Below are 19,350 nucleotides of genomic sequence, written 5' to 3'. Positions count from 1 at the left end.
GAAAATTTACCGAAGCATCGCTTATATTTATTTCGAAAACAGCATTACAGAATTATCGCATATGGTTTAAGATTGACATAGTCTTCATGATTTATTATTATTTTTCCCGCAGCAACCTTCTTTTCGAACTTCTTTGGCCTTATTGTTTTTGTCCTTGCAACAGCCTGACATACAGCAACCACCGGCAACTTCTCTCGCTCTAAAGAAGATAAATCAACGATGCCAAAAATGTATGATTTTCAATTTAACAAGTATGTACTTAACAAACTTGAAACGTAAAGTAGTTCACCTCTAGTTAATTAACATATATAATAATAATAACAGAATAGACGAAGTACGTATGTACACAGAGAACAAATTCCAAGAAGAAAAGAATATATAAAAAGAAAAATAAACCCATATGGCCGCACACCCATGCATTACCGTTGTACTCTCGATGCTTCTCTTCGTACAGTCCTCGAAAATCGGAAGAATTATATTGGAATTTCTGGCCCTTCCGAACAAGAAATGTCAGCAGCAACCACTACGTTCCTTCGTGGGATTGGTGCAACATTTGGCACCACAGCATCCACTTTCCACCTTTCGTTCTCTGCGCATACATTCGATCGATTTACCCATTGCATTTCCTCTCGTTGAATCGTCGCGTTCAAAACACAAAAGTCATCTTCGAATCAAATATCAAGAATCAAAGCGTATTACGAGTCGACATGTTGAAAATGGCGGCGGCCATATTAGGATAACGAAAATTAGCCAAAAAAAAATAAAAAGAAAAAAGAAAGAAAGAAAAGTATTAAAAAGCTGAGAAAGAAGAATGTTTCTAATGGTCATCATTCGTTGAATTTAGTACGAAGAGCAAACTTTCTTTCTCTCTCTTTCTCGATTTATCTTCCTAAGTCGCTTCTCGAACCGTAAAAGGAAATTGATGGAGTTCGTACTTTCTGCTGCAGCAGCCACCTTCTTCCTTCTTCTCTTCCTTCTTCTCGCCACTGCGAAACAAATTTTGTGCTTGTTTAGCTCAAATTTTTCGCGATAGATTTGCAATTTTACATTTAAGTTAACCGCGAGGAAAAGCAAATTGTATACTTACTGCTCGCACTTGCACGTTACTTGGCCAGCATATCCTTTTTGGCTGGTGACTTTTCTATACGATGTAAAGGAAAAATGTGATTAAATACATCCGTTCGTAAGCGAAGGTTTATGACCTACATCAAGAATCCAAATCATACTCACGCGCAATGGTCGCACATATTAACGAAATATCTTCACTGTTAAACGGACGTATTATTTGTGATCTGAGAATGTTAAGAAAAGTTTGTTCGTTATCGAGAAATGTTTCGATGCTTCGGTGTTAAAAATTGACGAATAATTTGGATGAGTCAGCCGAAAGAAATGTGACGAGCAAACCTTTCTCGACGAAGTCGTCGTTAAAAACAAAGGAATCATGTTGTTTCTCAACTTTTTGTGACTTCAGCGACAGGTATGGACGAAATATGAACTGCGAGCGTACCGCAAAGAACTACGAGATTCTGAAGGGCGAAACAATCGACGGAAACGGATATGTATCTCGCGAGTATTTTTTTATTTATGCATAACTTAGAAAATTCATTGAGAAATGGATGAAGATTTTGATAAAAAAAACGTTGTCGTTTCCCTCTTCAAAATCCTTTTCGAGTAGTATCGATATGAGAGTAAGAAAGAAAGAATAAGAAGGACGGAAGGGAAGAAGCTTGCAAGAGGACAAAGGGATCGCGCTGGCGCGTGGGTGCGCGCGGGCGCGTTTACAGAGATAGGAAGGTGGAAAGAGGACGCAAGCGCAAATCGGAGGCAAACACGAAGCTTTGGAGTCACGCGGCGGCCGCAGTCGGTCCTCTCAAACCGCGAAATACATTCCGGCTCCCTCGAGGAAGAACATCCTGGGGGTGGGTTAACTCGCGTTTTCGCGTTGTCTCGTGTATGTGTCTCGTGCTCGGTTCTCTTTCATTTTTTCACAAATTTCTAAACCAATCCTTGTTTTTTCCCCTCCTGCTGATCGCATACCATGGCGTCTTTGATAAAAATTTGACGAATGAAACACGTACGAAAGTACGAATAGAACACGAAAGAGAAGAGTTACTGATAAGAAGATCTTTTCAAGTGTTTCTTGATTTAAACGGATTGGAAAGACCGTGTTTACGCGCGACGTTACGTTCAACGTGTCTCGCTCGAAACATTCCTGTCAAAAAAAAAAAAAAAAATACTTGTCACGGTTTTTCATAAAATTTAATACGATGCATCTTGCAGTTAAAGTTGACGTTTAATATGATTCGTACGACGTTGAGAGTTAGGTATAGTTATAAGTTGAAACACGTGAAATAGTCAATCAGTGGAATAGTAGCAAGTAATCAAAAGTGGTTTTGAGAAAGAAGAGCAATTTGTCTAATAATAAAAGTGCAAAGTCTCTTTGAAGATTTCGTATCTTTGATAATGCGCGCGCGCGTGCACGTCCGCGATCTTCAGTAATAATTTGATCGTCGAGAAAAAAAGAAGAAATTAGATCTAGTGGTGACAATTCGTGGAGAAAGTTGCTTGATATTTTCGCGGAAGGCTAAACGTCCGGACGTCCTCTTTACAAGTTGGAAAGGGGGCTTGTCAGTTCTCGTAAAGAGCAGTTAAGAAATCTTTTTATAACGTGTTCATAACGTGAACGTGCATCCGATGATCTAAGCTACGATGTGAACTTTGAATTTTTTATTTTTATTCCTTGACGATACAACTACCATCCGTTTCCTCGAATGGTTTTCGTTTCCGTCGCTCTTTCATTAATTCCAGCAAAATGGCCGAAAGGCACCGCGATTCAAATCTCGAATTCACTCGTATATTCTCCTCGTTCTTTGCTTGCGTATGGTTTTCTGTTCGTATTTAGCAAATATATATATATATGGGTGTATATATATATATATGCATGCATGTATGTATGCGTGTGCGTGCGTGTGTGCGTGTGCGTGCGTATTATATTTACATAATATCGATCGAAAGAATATTTTAATAATTCAATATAAAAATGTTAATCCATTTAACTTGAAAAGAAACTGAACTCATTTAAATTTCCAAGTATTCCTTTAAAGATCCAGCATTTGCAAATTTCTTGAAGAAATTATAGAACGAAACGACGAAAGTATTTTTTGTGTCCGATTTGACGGTGTACCGTGCTTCTCTGTGTTGTTCAGGGAGAGGATGCGACTTTAGATCGGGCAAGTGTGAGAAGAAAGAAAAACGGCGAAAAGAAACGAGAAAGGAAAGGAAGAAGAAAAAGTGGAAGAGGAGGAGGAGGAGGAAGAAATTAGAAAACGCGAACGAGCTAGGAATTCGATCGATTATCGTTCGGTTCGCTTCGCGATTTTTGAAGAAAAAATTTTTAAAGTGCTCGAGACTCGACTCGCGTATTTTTATGAGTCACGAGTATATATGTATACGTATATATACGGATATATTATGTTCGCCGTCTGTCTATATATATATATGTATATATACATATATATTATATATATACCTATATAGAAGTTATATAGTTTTTATCGAGATTTCTCGCATACAGGGAGAATCAAAGATTTAATTTTACATTTTCCTTTTCTTTTGCCTTAAGTACGGACATATTCTTTTGAATATTATCGTTACCATGGGGGAAAATACGCTCACATAGATGTAGATCTACGTGTTAATTAAGATAATCAAAAATAAGAAAATGCACTCGCGTCCATTCCTACGGAGAAAAAATCTTCGCTTCTTAGTCCGACATTTATTCGGCGCGGAGCAATTAAATTGGACGGTATTATCTTCTCGTTTAATCGTGCATCTCTAATTAAGCCTTTGGGCGCACGCGCATATATGTACACTCGTTGATAAAGAGACCCTCTCTACTAGAAATTACGAAAACCCAACGAAAAATTTTCTAACATCGTCATCGTCGACAACACTTTCGGCCTTCGACGCAACGATTCCGACAAATTTCGGTGAGTTTCTACTACTAATTTTTTTTTCCTTTTTTTTTTCTCAATACTTTTTCATACTACATTTTTTTTTTACTCGCGATCTCTCCTTTCTTTTAGCTACTTACGATTACGATTCGTGTTAATTGAAGCAAATTAATGTCAACAATAATGAGCTGATACTTATCGAGAGATATCGAAAAGATGTATTATATAAATAATTATTATATCTACACGCGGTAACAATAAATATGCGAAGGATTTGCGTGAGACACGATCGGATCGCACTTCGCTCCCCTTGGTATTCAGAAATGAAAAAATACTTCGCATTCGATTCGTTCTAACGTCAAAGTGGAAGCCGTTCGACTAGGTTCTTATGTGCAAATAATTTTTTAATAAAATCTTTACTTTAAAATCGCTCCCATCCCGTTACACGTCTCTCTCGATATAGCGTTCGCAATATATACATATATAGGTATATATTACATACAGAGATAGATAGATAGATAGATAGATAGGAAGGTGTATAAGCTACTTCATCGATGACTTTGACCCAGTAACGCTGCGACTTCCGATTCGTTTGAAATTTATTTATAAAATTCGAAATATTGTCTATCGATTCTCAAGGAAAAAGAATTCTTTTCGACATTCTTCGAAGTCGATCGAAACCCTTGAAATCATTTAATTCATTTGCAAAAAAAAAAGAAAATGGAAAAAAAAGAAAACAAAATAGAAAAAAAAACACGTTTCCCAGAGCTGTACGTAATGTTATAAGTAGTATCGAAATTTTTTATCGAATTTTTGAACATTTTTCATGATTAAAATGCTGCAAATTCCGATATTACTTATCGGCTTAGTTTGAAAGCCAATGGTTTGAAAGTAATTTTTCGATAATTGATTACTTTGATTAGCCAAATAAAGTGTCACGTCAGAGATGAGTCAGAATTATAAGGGAAAGATAGTATTGTCATGCCAGCGATGACTTCATAGTGCAAAGGTTTAAAATATTCTAAAAAGATAGATATTTTTCGAGTATCCTTGAAAAGCAGAATGTTCTAGATTTCTCGCTGCAGGATCGTTCGAGCAAGTAGAAATAATGGAGGATAGAACCAAGTATATTTTCGTGGCTCCATTAGAGAGAAGATCAGTAAGATATCGTGGGACTCGCGCCAATCAGGATAAAAGAGCTTTAAGCGTAGTAGGTGTACGTTTCTCTTCCTTTTTCCTTCCTCTTCTTATCTTTTCCCTTCTTTTCGGATTTCGACCGAATGTCTCTGCTAACGTAGATACTCGCTCTGCTATTCTCACCGGATAACTTTACTTAGTAGTTTTCCCAGAAGAGATTCCCAATGATTTAGTAATTTGCATTCGACTTTGATTCTTCCAATTTTCGTCCACCTCGGTACATACCTATTACATAGATATACGTATATATGTATGTCGGAGCTAGAAAGTCTGTTTATGACGATGAAAAGGGAAGGTAGAATCGATGAGCCTGGGTAAGCGAGACCACCGGTGACCGGGGATTATCGAGACTCGGATTATATGGATGATCGAAAGGACTCCAACGAACAAGGGGCGGGCGGGCTGCTTTCGTCCAACGGTACGATAAGCTCTCTCGGTCATATTCTATTGAATCGAAGCAAGTTAATTCGTCTTTTCTCAAGTAACTCTCGTTTTCTCTAAGATCTAACGAAGGAAGAGAATCGACGAGATCGATCCGATAATGCCGCGACGGAATTAAAAAAAGAAAAGAAAAAGCTGTCAAATTCTATTCTTTAGCAAAAAGTTCGACCTTATGAATATTTTATTGCGATTTAACTTTCATTTCTTCCGATCTTTTACTCTCCGCGAGATCATTATAATATCTATCTCATTATCAATTAACATTTTGCAAAAGGGTCGAAGAAAGCACGAAAAATAAAGCACGTTTCAGATTTACGAGTACATTTTTAGAGAGAGAGAGAGAGAGAGAGAGAGAGAGAGAGAGAGAGAGAGAGAGAGAGAGAGAGAGAGAGAGAGAGAAAGGGGGGAGGGAGGGAGAGTCTTTGCCATTTAAAAATCAATAAAATCTCCGTAGTAGACCCGGCGAGTCAGAGCGTTATTAAAACTCACGAACTCTTTACGTTCGTTCGAATCGATTTCTTCACAAGGTAAATTTTTATACGAAGCAAGAGGATATTTCCGTATCCGATTTCAAAAGTTTCAAATAGAAACGATGGAAGTTTTAAATATTTCATAGTCGAGAAAGAGAGGGTTAGAAATACGGAGAGAATTGCTAAAATTATACCAATGAAAATATTTTATATCACATTTCATATTTGATATTCTCACTTTTATGCGAGTTCATTTTGTAAATTGCTACTTAAGACGTCTATATTTACTGTTACATGCTTTGTATTTTGATGCTGATTAATTATGCCAATCGCATAAATATCTTAACAATTTTTTATTCCGTCAGGAATGATTTCTTTGTTTTTTGTAAAGCATTCAAATTTGCGAAAGAGAGAAATTTTTGTTTATCTTCGATTATCCGGGAAAAACAGAACGTGAATCATAGAATGTATTTGGGCTGAACAATCATTCGGCTAAATCGTATCTTTCCGCTCAAAGTAGTAAATAAGTGAAAGTGAATCAATGAAGATAAAATAAAACACCGAATAACGTGTTTTACACTCTCGTTATCAATTGTACGGGACTATTTACCCTGTAAGGGATTATTCATAGAAAAGGATTTTAATTCTATAATAATACCTTGCGTATAAACAGAAACAGCGTACATCGAATAGGAATCTTTTTGTTACTAAATATTTCTGTAAAGGATCGTAATTATACCAGACCTATATGCCAGACCTATAACACGCCATGCATTCCTTATTACATATTCATACATCAAGAAAAAAAATTTACGTTCGATTCTGCAGACACGTTTGGCAACTCTCCTCTAAATTCTTCGCGCCTTAAAAATGTATCAGCAAATCGAAACGAAGAGCGTTCATGACGATCTACCGAAATATCAATCTAAATGAACGAAGAAAGCGATTTCCCGCTTTGCGAACAGAATTTGAACGCAATGAAGATCGATTTTCGAGGGAGTCGTGGAAGGAACGGGAAACGAAGGGCTGGAACGAAGAAGGAAAAAGTCGAGTGTCAGGGACGATTTACATCCTTATTCGTGGCACAAGGAACGTCTCTTCGAGATTACCGCCCAATCCCATTTACCTTGCTTGATTTGTTCGGATATCGACGTTTCCTCGTATTTGAAATGTCGCGTCATTCCGCGCTTACTTACGCTCGAACTGCATCGATCTTTGAATTTTTTTCTTTTTCTTTTTATTAACATTTTTACGACCGCTCGTTGTGCTCGTATAGGAATACGCACGATACATATGAATTTTTAAGAAATTCCTATCGAAGGATCCATCAGTGATCGACCATCAGTACTTCGTGTCTTGTTGCTTGTACCTGAATCTTGATCTACGATTCATCCGAAGTCGGAACAATGATCGTTTGACGATCCCTTCTTCTATGGACGAAGTTTTACTATTTTGAACTTTTTTTTTTTTTTCGTTTCTATTGTAAATCGTAAGTTATCGCTTTCCTTTCTAGCTCATTGGTCGTAAAAAGAGAAGGAGTGGAACGACACAAGGGTAACTTTCTTATTGGAGGTTCGTAGAAGGGAAGGGCAATTATACGCTTACGTTTTTCTCCTTCTACACTTCTTCAAGTTTCATCTTCCGAAATAAATACTCGGACGTGCATGGTGAGGGTGATTTTTACCACAAAAATTTGTAAACCTCTGCGTAACGTTTAGAGAGTAACTCGCAGCATTAAAATTTAATAAACGTACGGTCGTGGTGTAAAAGCGATAAATCAGCTATACCTAGAAGAATGGCCAAGTCGATGAAGAGTAAACCAGTGCGAATCCCATCGTTTAGGCCACTCGACGTCCCACTGTGGTTCGAGGAAGTTGAAAGAGAATTTCTTTCGAAGGGTATCGCGAGCGACTCCAATAAATTTGGTTACGTCGTTACTTATCTTTATCCGATATGCCTTCCGCTTTTTCAAAATATCATGATAAATCCACCGATCATTGGGAAATACGAAAAAGTGAAAAACAATTTAATCATGTATTACCGCTTGTTGAACGACGAATATGTGCTGAGACAAATCTATAGGCGATATCATAAAACTATACGTGAGAACGAAGATTATATTTCACAGAACGTTCTTGGCCATAAGTCTGGAAGATTCAGATCCTGTTTCCTCAATGACGAATAACAAGAAATTCTATGAGATTGGATTATGCAGAATGTTGAGCCAGATGACAGCATCATCGAGCCAATCGTATCAAAGATGTATACAGCGTCGTTCGTGGAAAACACTTTATCGTAAAAATCTCTTTGTTATTACTCGTTGCTTATCATTATTATTACTTTGCTATTCATCAACAATGGCAAGTATCTCGATAATAAATAATTTATATAACATGTCTCTGGTTACGAAGATAATTAGCAACTTATCCTGTACTTTCTTCCTTCCTTCCTTTATTTTTTTTTGTCTCCTCTTACGAGTCACGCGTTGAAGTTATGGGGAATTGGCATCACGTCCACCGTAAAGCTTCTTTACAACACGCCCGATCGTTCTAATATAGCGGAAACGATAAAGTTTCGATGAAGACAAATAACATGCGGCATGGTGCACCGACAGTTATTAAAAATGCAGGCAACTGATAGCGAGTAGAACAAAGAAAAGAGACTTTTCTCCTGTCGATTGAAAGTACGTCACTAAAAATATTGCAAATAATTCTTTCAGTATATGACACCGTAATTGACGCTCCCTCCGGTACGTCGATCGACGCGCAATGATAGTTTAAAGAAAAAAGTTGAAAATGTGTCGAACCAAAACGGTATAAATGGATTATGGAAAAGGAATAACGTGTCTCAAGCTAGTATTTTTTTCTGTTCAAAAATTGAACGTCGATTTTTGACGTTTCTCGGAGTCGTAGTCGTAGCAAAAAAATTTGGGAACGGATCGTATCGACTTCTTCCCTGTTATCTATGAAATAATTGTATCGATAAAATCCAACGGCTCGGAAAATCCCTTTGACTGTCAAATCGACTCGACTCTCTCTCTCTCTCTCTCTGTCTTTCCCCTTTGGCATGATTCCTCCGTACCTCTCTCCACTCGATACTTTATTTCAGAGCCAAGTACCGGGCTACTTCAAGTAAAAATTCAAGTTTGATCAAATTACTCGAGTGTACCGATGGTTATAAAAAAAGCAATTTCGCAAGAAATGTATCTGAAATCGGCTCGAGCTACGGAAGGTCAACGTTCGAACAATTAGTTTGCGTGTGCGGGAGTTGAAAGCAATCTCTTATAGATTCGTGAATATAGAGTGCCAGTTGGTTGAGCGGTAACCCCGTTTAATATCCATCACGCCTAATCAGTTCGCAGTCGTTACCTACTATTTTATTTTTCTTGCGCTTCTACTTCTTCGTAGATAAAATCATAGTTGGAGGCACGAACAGAGTTTCGTTCGAAGAATACAAACGACGGTTTTATAACTTTGCCAATTCTTTCATGTACGGTATATACCTAGCTATATGCGTTATATAGATACGTATATTAAATATATATGTATATATATAAAAGGTGTTCCCTCTTTCGTTTCTTTCACGCGTCAAAACGACTCGTCGATCGATATAATCAACGATGAGAAGAAAAGACGAGCGAGAAGCGTTCGTAAGAGAAAAGCCATTTTTACGGGAGTCTCGAACGACTACAAAACGGGTGGACGTTAACGCGAGACGACTTCCGCCGTTTGCGCGATACCCGACACCAATCAGGCTCAATCTTTCAATTTGTCCATTCGGTAATCGACCTCCTCGATACGTCGGTCAACCGTCGCTTCGGGCTACGAACAGTTTCGCGATCGATACATGACGGATATGTTCTCGTGTAATTGACTATTTTTTGTTTGCTTGCTTGTTTGTTTGTTTTTTTCTTTTTCTTTTAATATTCATATACATAGCAGACGGGAAGAGAATAGTGAAATCAAGTTCGACGATTCAATGAAATCATCGATGACTTGTTCCTTCGGTAGATTCGATTAGATGTGCCATTCGTCGAGATTCGACCAAAATAAGTGAATCAATCGACTCGTTTGTCGTCTCGAAAGAAAATTAATTGCTCGACCTTGAACAAGAACGATCGGGTTGGACAATCAGGTATCGAATATTACTCTACGTATCGATCTATATTCTCATCTAAGGGGATAGGGTGAATACAATCAAAATATATTGCTTCGGATCACGCCTTTCGGTTGTAAAATAATTCGAAATAATTGTCTTTTGAGCAATTACACGAGATTTGAAGGTGGTTGGAAAATATTAAAACGTTTCTTCTCTACGAAATCTTCGAGACACGTACCTATTCGTTTCTGATCTTTCGTGCATCCGAACGGAAAGCGTATCGAGCGAAATTCGTTTCGTTGAAAAGAAGAAACGAAAGCTCGGAAAGCGACATTCCGTAGCATCCGTCAGAAAAGTCATTATACGCTCCAGCGAATAAGAACTTTGACCCCTCGGTTTGTTTCACTTTTCCATGGTTTCAGGCTCTTTTGGTAATGCTTTTCTACCATTCCTTTCTCGTCCTAGTTAGTTCCGTCCCTCAGTCTCGGCATAATCCAAACGTTGCGATCCACTGTCACATCCGAAAAGGGTGGCCGCCGAGGGACGCGATAAGCGGATTACGCGATCTTCAAGGGGATTTGTCCTTCACGGGAATACTTTTCTACGAACCGATAACGCATCCCTCTCGCATTTGTTTATTCCTCAAAAAGTCATGAGAAGGGGGAGAGAGAGAGAGAGAGAGAGAAGAGGAAGCTCTAGATCGGTATTATATCGCGTTTTATTCGCAAAGTACATTGCCTCTTTGCATGGAAATCTTTTTCTTTCTATTATAAGCAAGTGTACTTGGATGTACGTCGTCGAACTTGTAGCTGGATAAGTTTGACGGAACTAACAAACAAGAAATAAACGATAAGAATTAGTAACGAATGTAGGGAAAACTAGTTTATTGTGGGTTACACGTTCCGTGCTATACGAATAATATAGATCATAAAGGTATAGATATATGCACTTAATTAGTATATATGTACCTATTATTGCATCTATGCTAGATCATATGCATTTGGAAAGACGTAAAGGTTCGTTATAAAAAATATCAAATAAATATTGATTACGAGGCTGTAAAATATTGATATAATTTTTTATTCGTATTACACAGAGACGCATATCAAACACTTTACCATTTTATTCATTAAAGTATCTTTTATAAACCGTAGCTTTTAATTCAGTTTCATTTATTTTCATTTTGTCCAATTTTTGCTTCGTTAAAATTTACATCCTTGTTATACGAACGAGTATTACACGAACATCGCCACAATTTTTATGTATTCAGGTTACACTGGAAAGTTTATCGTATTCTTAATTACTTCATATGCTGTGAAAATCAAAATTATGTGCACTGTATGTCGAGAAAGTGACTTCAAAAACGTAACATTCATCCAAATTGGGTTACCAGAAAGATCATTCGTTCGGGATCAAGATTCATTGAATTTCTTATTCCGAGCAAATCATGCAATTGATGTATTAAACTTAACACAAATTCCAACAAATCGTTTCTTTTAGTTTTATATTTAAAGAAGAACGTACGAACGTATGATGTGTCCACGAGATTGGCAAATATCGACGGTGTTTTATAGAGTGACTCGCGGAAAACTTTTATAGCATGAATTCGTTGCTGATCGTAGACAGCACTATTTTTATATGTAAATAGGCGTATCCTCAAACTGAAATACTTGCCCATAATTGGCAACTTTCCTCTAGGTATTCCTTTGGGTGGCTGTTGCCTCCTTTTTACGTTCATGGCTTTCGCGAGAGGATCTTTCTTTTATTTTTAGTGAGACGGCGATCGAGCGAAAACAAAAGCACCGTCGTCCGCTGGAAACGTAAAAATTATTCTAGAAAGAGAAAATATCCGATAACGTGTAGTCGTCTCTCGGTCCGATGCAGGACGCTGCTATCCAAAAAGTAGAAGACGATAGTTTGCACGAACAATTTCACAAAAGCTTTTCCATTTTTGTTCGAAAGAAAGAGGAAGAGAATGGGAGAGATAGAGGACGAATATATATCGGTGCTAACGTCAAAACGACACGAGTGGATGGAACGATTCCAAGTACGAAATTCGAAAGCTAGAATGCTCGTAAATAGAAATAATAATTTATGCGAATACTGCAGGATTAAGGCTACATACGTACGTGTCACGCGAATTTCACGGAGATCGAAATATGAGTTGTTCATGAAAACGCTTTGAATTTATCATCGAGTATTCGCGATAGTGCTGTACATTTTTGTCCGATTCGTTCGTGTCACGTATGCATGACTGAAATGAAAGAAAAAGAAAAAGAGAAAGAAGAAAATAAATCGACAGGCCTCCTTGCGTGCCCTTGACGTGTCCGAAACTCTTTGAAATCTCAAGGGTTCGATTTCTGATTCGGAGGATATTTTGCGGGGTTGGCTCCTTCTCTTCAAAGTTTCAAGGATAGTCTCCAGAGAAATGGGGACGAAAGTTCAAAGACTGGATTCGTCGTTTTATTCCCACTTATTTATTGGCATTTTTTTGTCCTGTTGGCTTTTGAAATCTAGTCGAGTTAATACGAATACAGGCAGTTTAAAAAAAAAAAAAAAATTGAACGAACGCGGCCATTTTGAGAATTCGAAAATTATCGAGAATCGAGTCGAAAAATTACTGGCATGGATGAAAGGAAACGAAAAGAAAAAGAGAAAAGAAGAAAACGAAACGAAAGGAAAAAGAGAATTCTACCACTCGTCCTTCCCAATTAACAAATCGAAAGATCAACTTAGGTCTTTTCTCTTCATCTTCGCTATCGATCGCGAGTCGCAGGGATGCAAGTTCAATGATGAGCATATTGGTCAAACGGATGTGCGCGCGAAGAAGGAGATAACAAGAGGGGTCGAAGGGTCGCCGACGATGACGATTATGACGATGCCGTTAATGAAGATCGGTCTCGCAAATAACTGTTGTCGTCCTTGCTTCCAAAGCCACGCTAACGACTATAAATAAAACTCGGTGTTCGCGCGTTCGAGGTCATCCTTTTGCAGTCAAAGGGTTAAACGGTGTTCGCGTTTTCACGCGATATTCCTAACAAAACACGAAACGGGATAAAATCGTGTCGTCGAGAATAAAATAGAGAAGTTGCCATTATAACGAAATTACAGCTCGAGTAATAACTTTTGAAATAGAGCGTGATGCAATACCGTTTCTCTATTTCCCTCTCTATTTTAAGGTAGTCGCTCGATTACCATTGCTTCTACACGTCCAACAATTATTCTCGTTTTTCTTTTCCGACCAAATTTACACCTGTTATTTCGCCTAACCCAGCGAATTTTCTTTCGCATTCGACCAAGTGCCTAACGACTAGAACGAGAAAAGTGGCACACAAAGTAGATATCGATTACAGCGTTAACTCGACAACTATTTTTATCCCGAGTGTTTTTCGCCATAGCTATACGATAAAACTCGACGTTGTTCTTTCTGTCGTTTCGTTGCGAGCTCGATTCGAGATCATTGGCCATTTACAATGCACACTTGTTTAACAATCGAGAGTACAACGAGGCTCGGATGTTCCATCTTCCAATTCTAAGATATAGCCAATATACAGAGGTTACGAAAGGTGCCGAGGGTGGATGAAGGGAAGTTGCGGAAGGTGGTAAGGAAAAGTCCAATGAAATATAAGAGAAAAATTACGAATGAAAGAGTACGAAAGAAGAATAATTCAGGAAACGGTGTAGAAGTACGACGGCCAAGTCGTCCTTCCGCGAATTCCACAGAAACGGTGTGAAATAATTGCTAGAGAGGAGAATTGGCTGACTTCCAAACGATTTCCGACCGGCTACTATCTCCTTCAACCGCAATTCGTAAAGGTTTTGGAACTCGTTTGTATTCGCCGGTAGTTATTATAAATTATTCTTTAACCCTCGTGAGAAAAATAAAAAAAAAAAAAACGGGGAAACCATTTTGGAAAATCTATCGACGACAAAAAAGAAGATTTAAGGAAAAACAGATTTAAGGACTACGTGTAGGATTATATGATCGTGTTATATCGATACGCGAAACAAAAAGTTTCGTAATATTCCTTAGCTACATGTAACAGTTCGTTCTTTTGTAACAATATTACCGATATAACTCGTTTCAATCGCTTTTCCCTATAAGGAAGATAAGAAATCCTCCTTTTCAAATACAGTGTTTAAGGTGCACTATTCCTTACAACGTGCTACAATCCAAGAAACGTTTCGACAATGGAATCGAATAATCGGAGAGTCGAGGGAAATTGATACGAATTTCAATACGTTTCGTGATCGAAGCTCGCGAAAGCTCGCGATACTATAGACAAAGCTTTTCAAATGCTTTTCAAATTCATGCGAAATTCAAAGGAGATAAAGAAATATATAGCTATTTCTCGAATAATTTTCTAAAGTACCAACCGTCCCCGGATTCAGGAAATAAAATTTGTAGGTATTGCCAAAGTATCCTGGTAGTTGACAGAGAAATTCAATCGATATCGCATCGCAAGTTGAAATTTTTTCTTCAATTCGACGTACGGAATTAAGTCGCCTTTCGGGTAGAAATAGAAATGAAATTCTCATTCATCAGATGATCAGATATATATATGTATATATATTAACTTTTCACAAATGTAAACATAATATTCAAGGAGAGAACAAGATCAGCGGGCGGATTAATTTATCTAATTCTTGATTAATACAAGATATCGATCATACGTCAGGAATTTCGCAGAAAAAAGCAACGGGAATGTCGCAGGCCACGTCATCGAGTGTACCATCCTCTAACATGGTTCCGCAATTTTGTATGGAACCTGCATTGTCAGGTTGACCTCCCCATTTGTCGGTCCAGGCACTGTAGCCACTTTTTATCAAGGATTCATCGTGTATGGTCACCCAGTCACCTTCGACGAAGATATCGTGAATTCCCAAATACATTTGATTGCTATAAGTTGCATCCGTGAGAGAACCGCTTTGGTTAAATAAATTCGAAAGTACCTGCAATCGAGACACGAATGAACGAAGGAAGGATAACCAAAGATCTTTCTTCCCTCACATTTTCCAATTTTACACGACCTTCGACTCGTGTAAAAACGATAATAAAAAAGTTAATTAATCTTGCATACTAACATTAGCTTCAGCAATGGAATTGATAACAGCCAAGTGACCGCCCTCCTCGATGCAGATTTTTCTCGCCTCGTTCCAAGTCTTCCCTCTCGTGTGTAATTTGTGCGAGCCAATTCCAGGAGAATGATGATAATCGTCTCGCCTATGTTTATTCCCAACAAAATTACATTTCCAAGTCGTACCGTGAGATAGCGGAAAATAGATCGGGTTGTCCTTCATTTCTGTCGAGGATGTTTTGTTTCTCAAGAATGGACAACACAATTCGTTTAACGACGATAAAGCCGCGCTTTCCGAAACGTCCCTTTTCAATGGACTCGACCGTACTACGAAAATGATAAAGAAACTGATGTACGTGAAAAGTAATAATCCCGACATTGTCCTTGAACGCTTTTCTAGATCTAGTGCTAATTTCTAAATTTTCGAGAATGCAACTTTCTTCGATCGTCTCCGTTTTAAATCCAAAGTAGCATGCTCATCGGTCCGAGGCAACGGAGCAACTAAAGTTCTCTATATTTTTCTCGACCTTATGAGAAGAGGCCAAATGATTTTGTGTTGGTTTAACGAGTTCTTCGATAAGACTTTAACGAGCCTTCTTTGACCTTGTGAAAGGAATCCAACACATTGATGGGAATGGCCTACCGATGTTGAAAAGATGCGGATCGACCGATACGTTTCCCACAGCTGTCTCTCTCTCTCCCCCCCTCCCCTATTTCTTTCTTTAATTAATTTCGATTTTATTATAAATATAAAAGAGTGTAAAATAACGAAAAATTAAGTAAATAAAAAATATATTTATCGAAAACGACGATAACTGTTTTTCTATTTTTTTTTTCGGATGTGAAGTAGTTTTGTCAGTGGTGCTCAAAATGATTTTCTAGACTCGTTGCGTTTATAATCGTTTAGGAAAAGGGTGTTTGTAGGGACATGTGAGGGAATATAGATAACACTCGATGCTTGGGAAGCACCTAACCATCGGCATCGTCAGGTTGCGCGAGGATACATGGCTTCGGGGTCGAATCTGCTTTGATCAAGTACCGGTAAACATTCGCCTGGGTCACGGATGAGAGCCCGTTCGGTCAGCCCAGTGTTCGATCCTCGAGGCTGGACTCGGAATGGATCGGCTTGTTTCGTCTCTTCTCTTCATGAAATCCCTTACGCCCTCGGAACTTTGTCGAAACGCCTTCTACTATCGAATATATGCAAGCTGTCCCTATCCTTGACCAATTGATATATTTTACCCAAATGTGTGTGTGTGTGTGCGTGTCTGTATACACGTATATATCACGATTTGGTCGAACAATTTATTTAAATATTCGAATTAAGTAATATAATTTTCAAATATAAGGAGAGTTCGTCGAGACATAAATGTAGTCGATTGTTGTCGGATATCAAGACTAACAGCGGTGTTATCGCTTGTTGCAGACCGAGAGAGAGAGAGAGAGAGAAATAGAGAGAGAAATAGAGAGAGAGAAATAGAGAGAGAGAGAGAGAGAGAGAGAGAAAGAGAGAGAGAGAGGGAGACGGAAAGAGAGAGAGAGAGAGAGAGAGAGAGAGAGAGAGAGGGAAAAAGGGAAAGAGAGAGAAAGAGAGAGAGGCATCGATGGAACACACTCTCGTAGAGCAAATAACGATTGCTTTGATCCTTAGTCCAAAAGTTAATCGGCAGGTTATCGTCGAGCGTTCGTTCTCGATCTTACTAGGAAGATAAAGGAAGTGGAAAGGATTCTAAGCATATCTCGTCAAAGATGAGAAAGCGGACGACGAGATCGACAAGAAGAGGGAAGAAAGTAAGGACGGCGATCCCGACGACCTGACGCTCGTAGCCGAGACGCTCGACGAAGGCTGACGGATCTGGAGGAGAATCAGGAGGAAGCCGTGGAGGAACCGAAAGATGAACGAGAGCGAGATTTATCTGCTCGAGTGGGAAGAAGAGGCAGAAGCTAGGGAACCTAGCGGCGAACTCAATAGAAGTTTTTACAACGCTAGTCGTGGCAATCGCAGCTACGAAGATTTCTGGGAATTAGCAAGCGATCGTGCTGGACTCGCGGTGGTTCTCTTTCTCTTCTCCGTGGCGACAGTTTTCGGTAACAGCCTCGTAATCCTTGCTGTCATCAGAGAAAGATACCTTCACACGGCGACCAATTATTTCGTTACGTCGTTGGCCTTTGCCGATTGCCTCGTAGGCCTGGTCGTCATGCCGTTCAGCGCGATTTACGAAGTTCTCGAGAATCGATGGCTTTTCACGACCGACTGGTGCGACGTTTGGCGTTCTCTCGACGTACTCTTCTCGACGGCCTCGATCTTGAACCTCTGCGTGATCAGTTTGGATCGTTACTGGGCCATCACCGATCCGTTTACCTATCCAATGAGGATGAGTAGAAAACGCGCGGCGATATTGATCGCGATCGTTTGGATTTGTTCAAGCGCGATATCTTTCCCAGCTATAGCTTGGTGGAGAGCAGTCAGAACGGAGGAAGTACCGGAGGACAAGTGTCCCTTCACCGAACATCTCGGTTACTTGATATTCTCCTCGACGATTAGCTTTTATTTACCGCTCTTCGTTATGGTCTTCACCTATTATAGGATCTATCGAGCCGCGGTGATACAAACGAGGAGTCTCAAGTTGGGGACGAAACAAGTGATGATGGCCTCCGGCGAGCTGGAACTTACTCTTAGGATACATCGTGGTGGTGGTGGTGGTGGTGGTGGTGGTAGTGGTGGCGGCGGTGGCAGCGGCGGCGGCGGTGGTGGTGTTAGCACTGGCGGAGCAAGTACGAACGTGGATCCGAGGCATCTCTTTCGTACGGCTTCGAGCACGCCGGAAGATCTACAAGATCTCGAGGAACCTCTTACGGCTCTTCACAATAATGGATTAACCAGAGTACCTTCCACGAGGATCAACAACAAGCAACATCTCGGCAAAAACTTTTCCTTGTCACGCAAACTCGCTAAATTTGCGAAGGAAAAGAAAGCCGCGAAGACTCTTGGCATCGTCATGGGAGTCTTTATCGTTTGCTGGTTACCCTTCTTCGTGGTGAATCTATGGTCGGGTTTCTGCGCCAGGTGTATCTGGCAAGAGGAGATTGTTTCTGCTGCCGTCACGTGGCTCGGTTGGATCAACAGCGGCATGAACCCAGTTATATACGCTTGCTGGAGCAGGGATTTTCGGAGGTAAGTCGTTCGATGCTCGCGGCGAATCCCTTCCCTTTCTTCGAATCATCGTTCTTTCTAAACTCGCCTTGCCAAGACCTTATTACGCTCCCGGCGTTGTCCTTTTCAAGATTATTTCTTTGAAAGCTGCGCGACCCTCGCATAATCGTTTTTTCCTTCTCCTTATTCGCATAGACTTCGGGAGCCCCGTAGCAGCGAGTTACGTTTTACGACTTAATTTTATCTTTTAAGAGATTACCCTTGAATGATTCAGATACGACTTTGGAAACTCTATCAATTATACGTGTTATCCCTACGACTCCTTTTGTCACTAACTTTGATACCTGCCGTTATTCCGACACCTCGAACAATAACAAACTTCTTGACTATTCGTTGCAATTCCATGCGTACAATTTCGAGGACCAGGCGAGTTAATGAAGCTGAAAATTGTCCAAAAGAAAATTATCTACCTAAAGATTCATAGACCTGAAATACTTCTTGATAAACTTCCTCTCGAATTTTCGCGAAAGAACCGAACTAACTTTCGACGAACATTTCGACGACACACGTTTCCTTCCAAATTCGTCTTTGCATTCCAACTTAATTTTCAGTTTCTCATTATTAATGTTATATGTATAATGTAACACGCGACAATGCTTTCAAGTGGATAAAGTGTACGCGATTAGAATGTAGATACTTATTAATTACGAGGGTGTCGTGATACGCAAGTCCCTCAAGGGTTCTATTAAACCTTCACTCTCTAAGAGAAACGTTGTAATTTTAGCCTGTGCTTGTACGTACAATCTGCCGATTAATTTTCTTCCAGTAAATAAAGCGACAAGCTTTGAACTACAGCTACTGAAATCGATAGCACTTTCCTTTCCACGAATTTTAAAAATTTGAAATTTACCATCATAATGGTTAAAGCGTTGGTTTAATTAATTATTAATTAATCATTC

At 39.2% G+C, this 19,350-nt stretch overlaps 3 protein-coding genes across 20 annotated transcripts in view; 1 reads left to right on the top strand and 2 right to left on the bottom strand.

Annotated features, from left to right (window-relative positions):
- Positions 1 to 5: 5 nt before the first annotated feature.
- LOC127070930 (uncharacterized) lies at positions 6 to 1,438 on the bottom strand. Its single transcript, XM_051009533.1, has 4 exons — positions 1,231 to 1,438; positions 1,088 to 1,141; positions 936 to 986; positions 6 to 199 (listed from the first exon to the last, which is right to left on the bottom strand). Exons 1-4 carry the CDS (start codon positions 1,245 to 1,247, stop codon positions 85 to 87), a joined length of 237 nt encoding a protein of 78 aa, XP_050865490.1. The 5' UTR covers positions 1,248 to 1,438; the 3' UTR covers positions 6 to 84.
- Positions 1,439 to 1,809: 371 nt separating this feature from the next.
- LOC127070924 (dopamine receptor 2-like) overlaps positions 1,810 to 19,350 on the top strand; it is a 48,684-nt gene continuing 31,143 nt past the window's right edge. For 4 of the 18 annotated variants that reach the window (XR_007784742.1, XR_007784744.1, XR_007784743.1 and 1 more), the window contains exon 1: positions 1,836 to 3,989. Coding sequence is in view for 8 of the 18 variants with exons in the window: in XM_051009523.1 (XP_050865480.1) it covers positions 17,133 to 18,412 (1,280 nt within the window). In the remaining 10 variants the exon portion in view is untranslated. Of the gene's footprint in view, positions 3,990 to 16,663; positions 18,413 to 19,350 lie in introns of all 18 variants that reach the window. The other 14 variants (XR_007784741.1, XR_007784740.1, XM_051009523.1 and 11 more) reach the window with 13 other exon arrangements.
- On the bottom strand, positions 14,580 to 16,666 carry LOC127070926 (hemolymph lipopolysaccharide-binding protein-like). The gene is made up of 2 exons (XM_051009529.1): positions 15,245 to 16,666; positions 14,580 to 15,112 (listed from the first exon to the last, which is right to left on the bottom strand). Exons 1-2 carry the CDS (start codon positions 15,614 to 15,616, stop codon positions 14,828 to 14,830), a joined length of 657 nt encoding a protein of 218 aa, XP_050865486.1. The 5' UTR covers positions 15,617 to 16,666; the 3' UTR covers positions 14,580 to 14,827.

The sequence above is a fragment of the Vespula vulgaris genome, chromosome 19, assembly GCF_905475345.1.
Source record: "Vespula vulgaris chromosome 19, iyVesVulg1.1, whole genome shotgun sequence".
Classification (NCBI taxonomy): Eukaryota; Metazoa; Arthropoda; class Insecta; order Hymenoptera; family Vespidae; genus Vespula; species Vespula vulgaris.
This window is presented reverse-complemented; position numbering and strand designations above follow the sequence as displayed.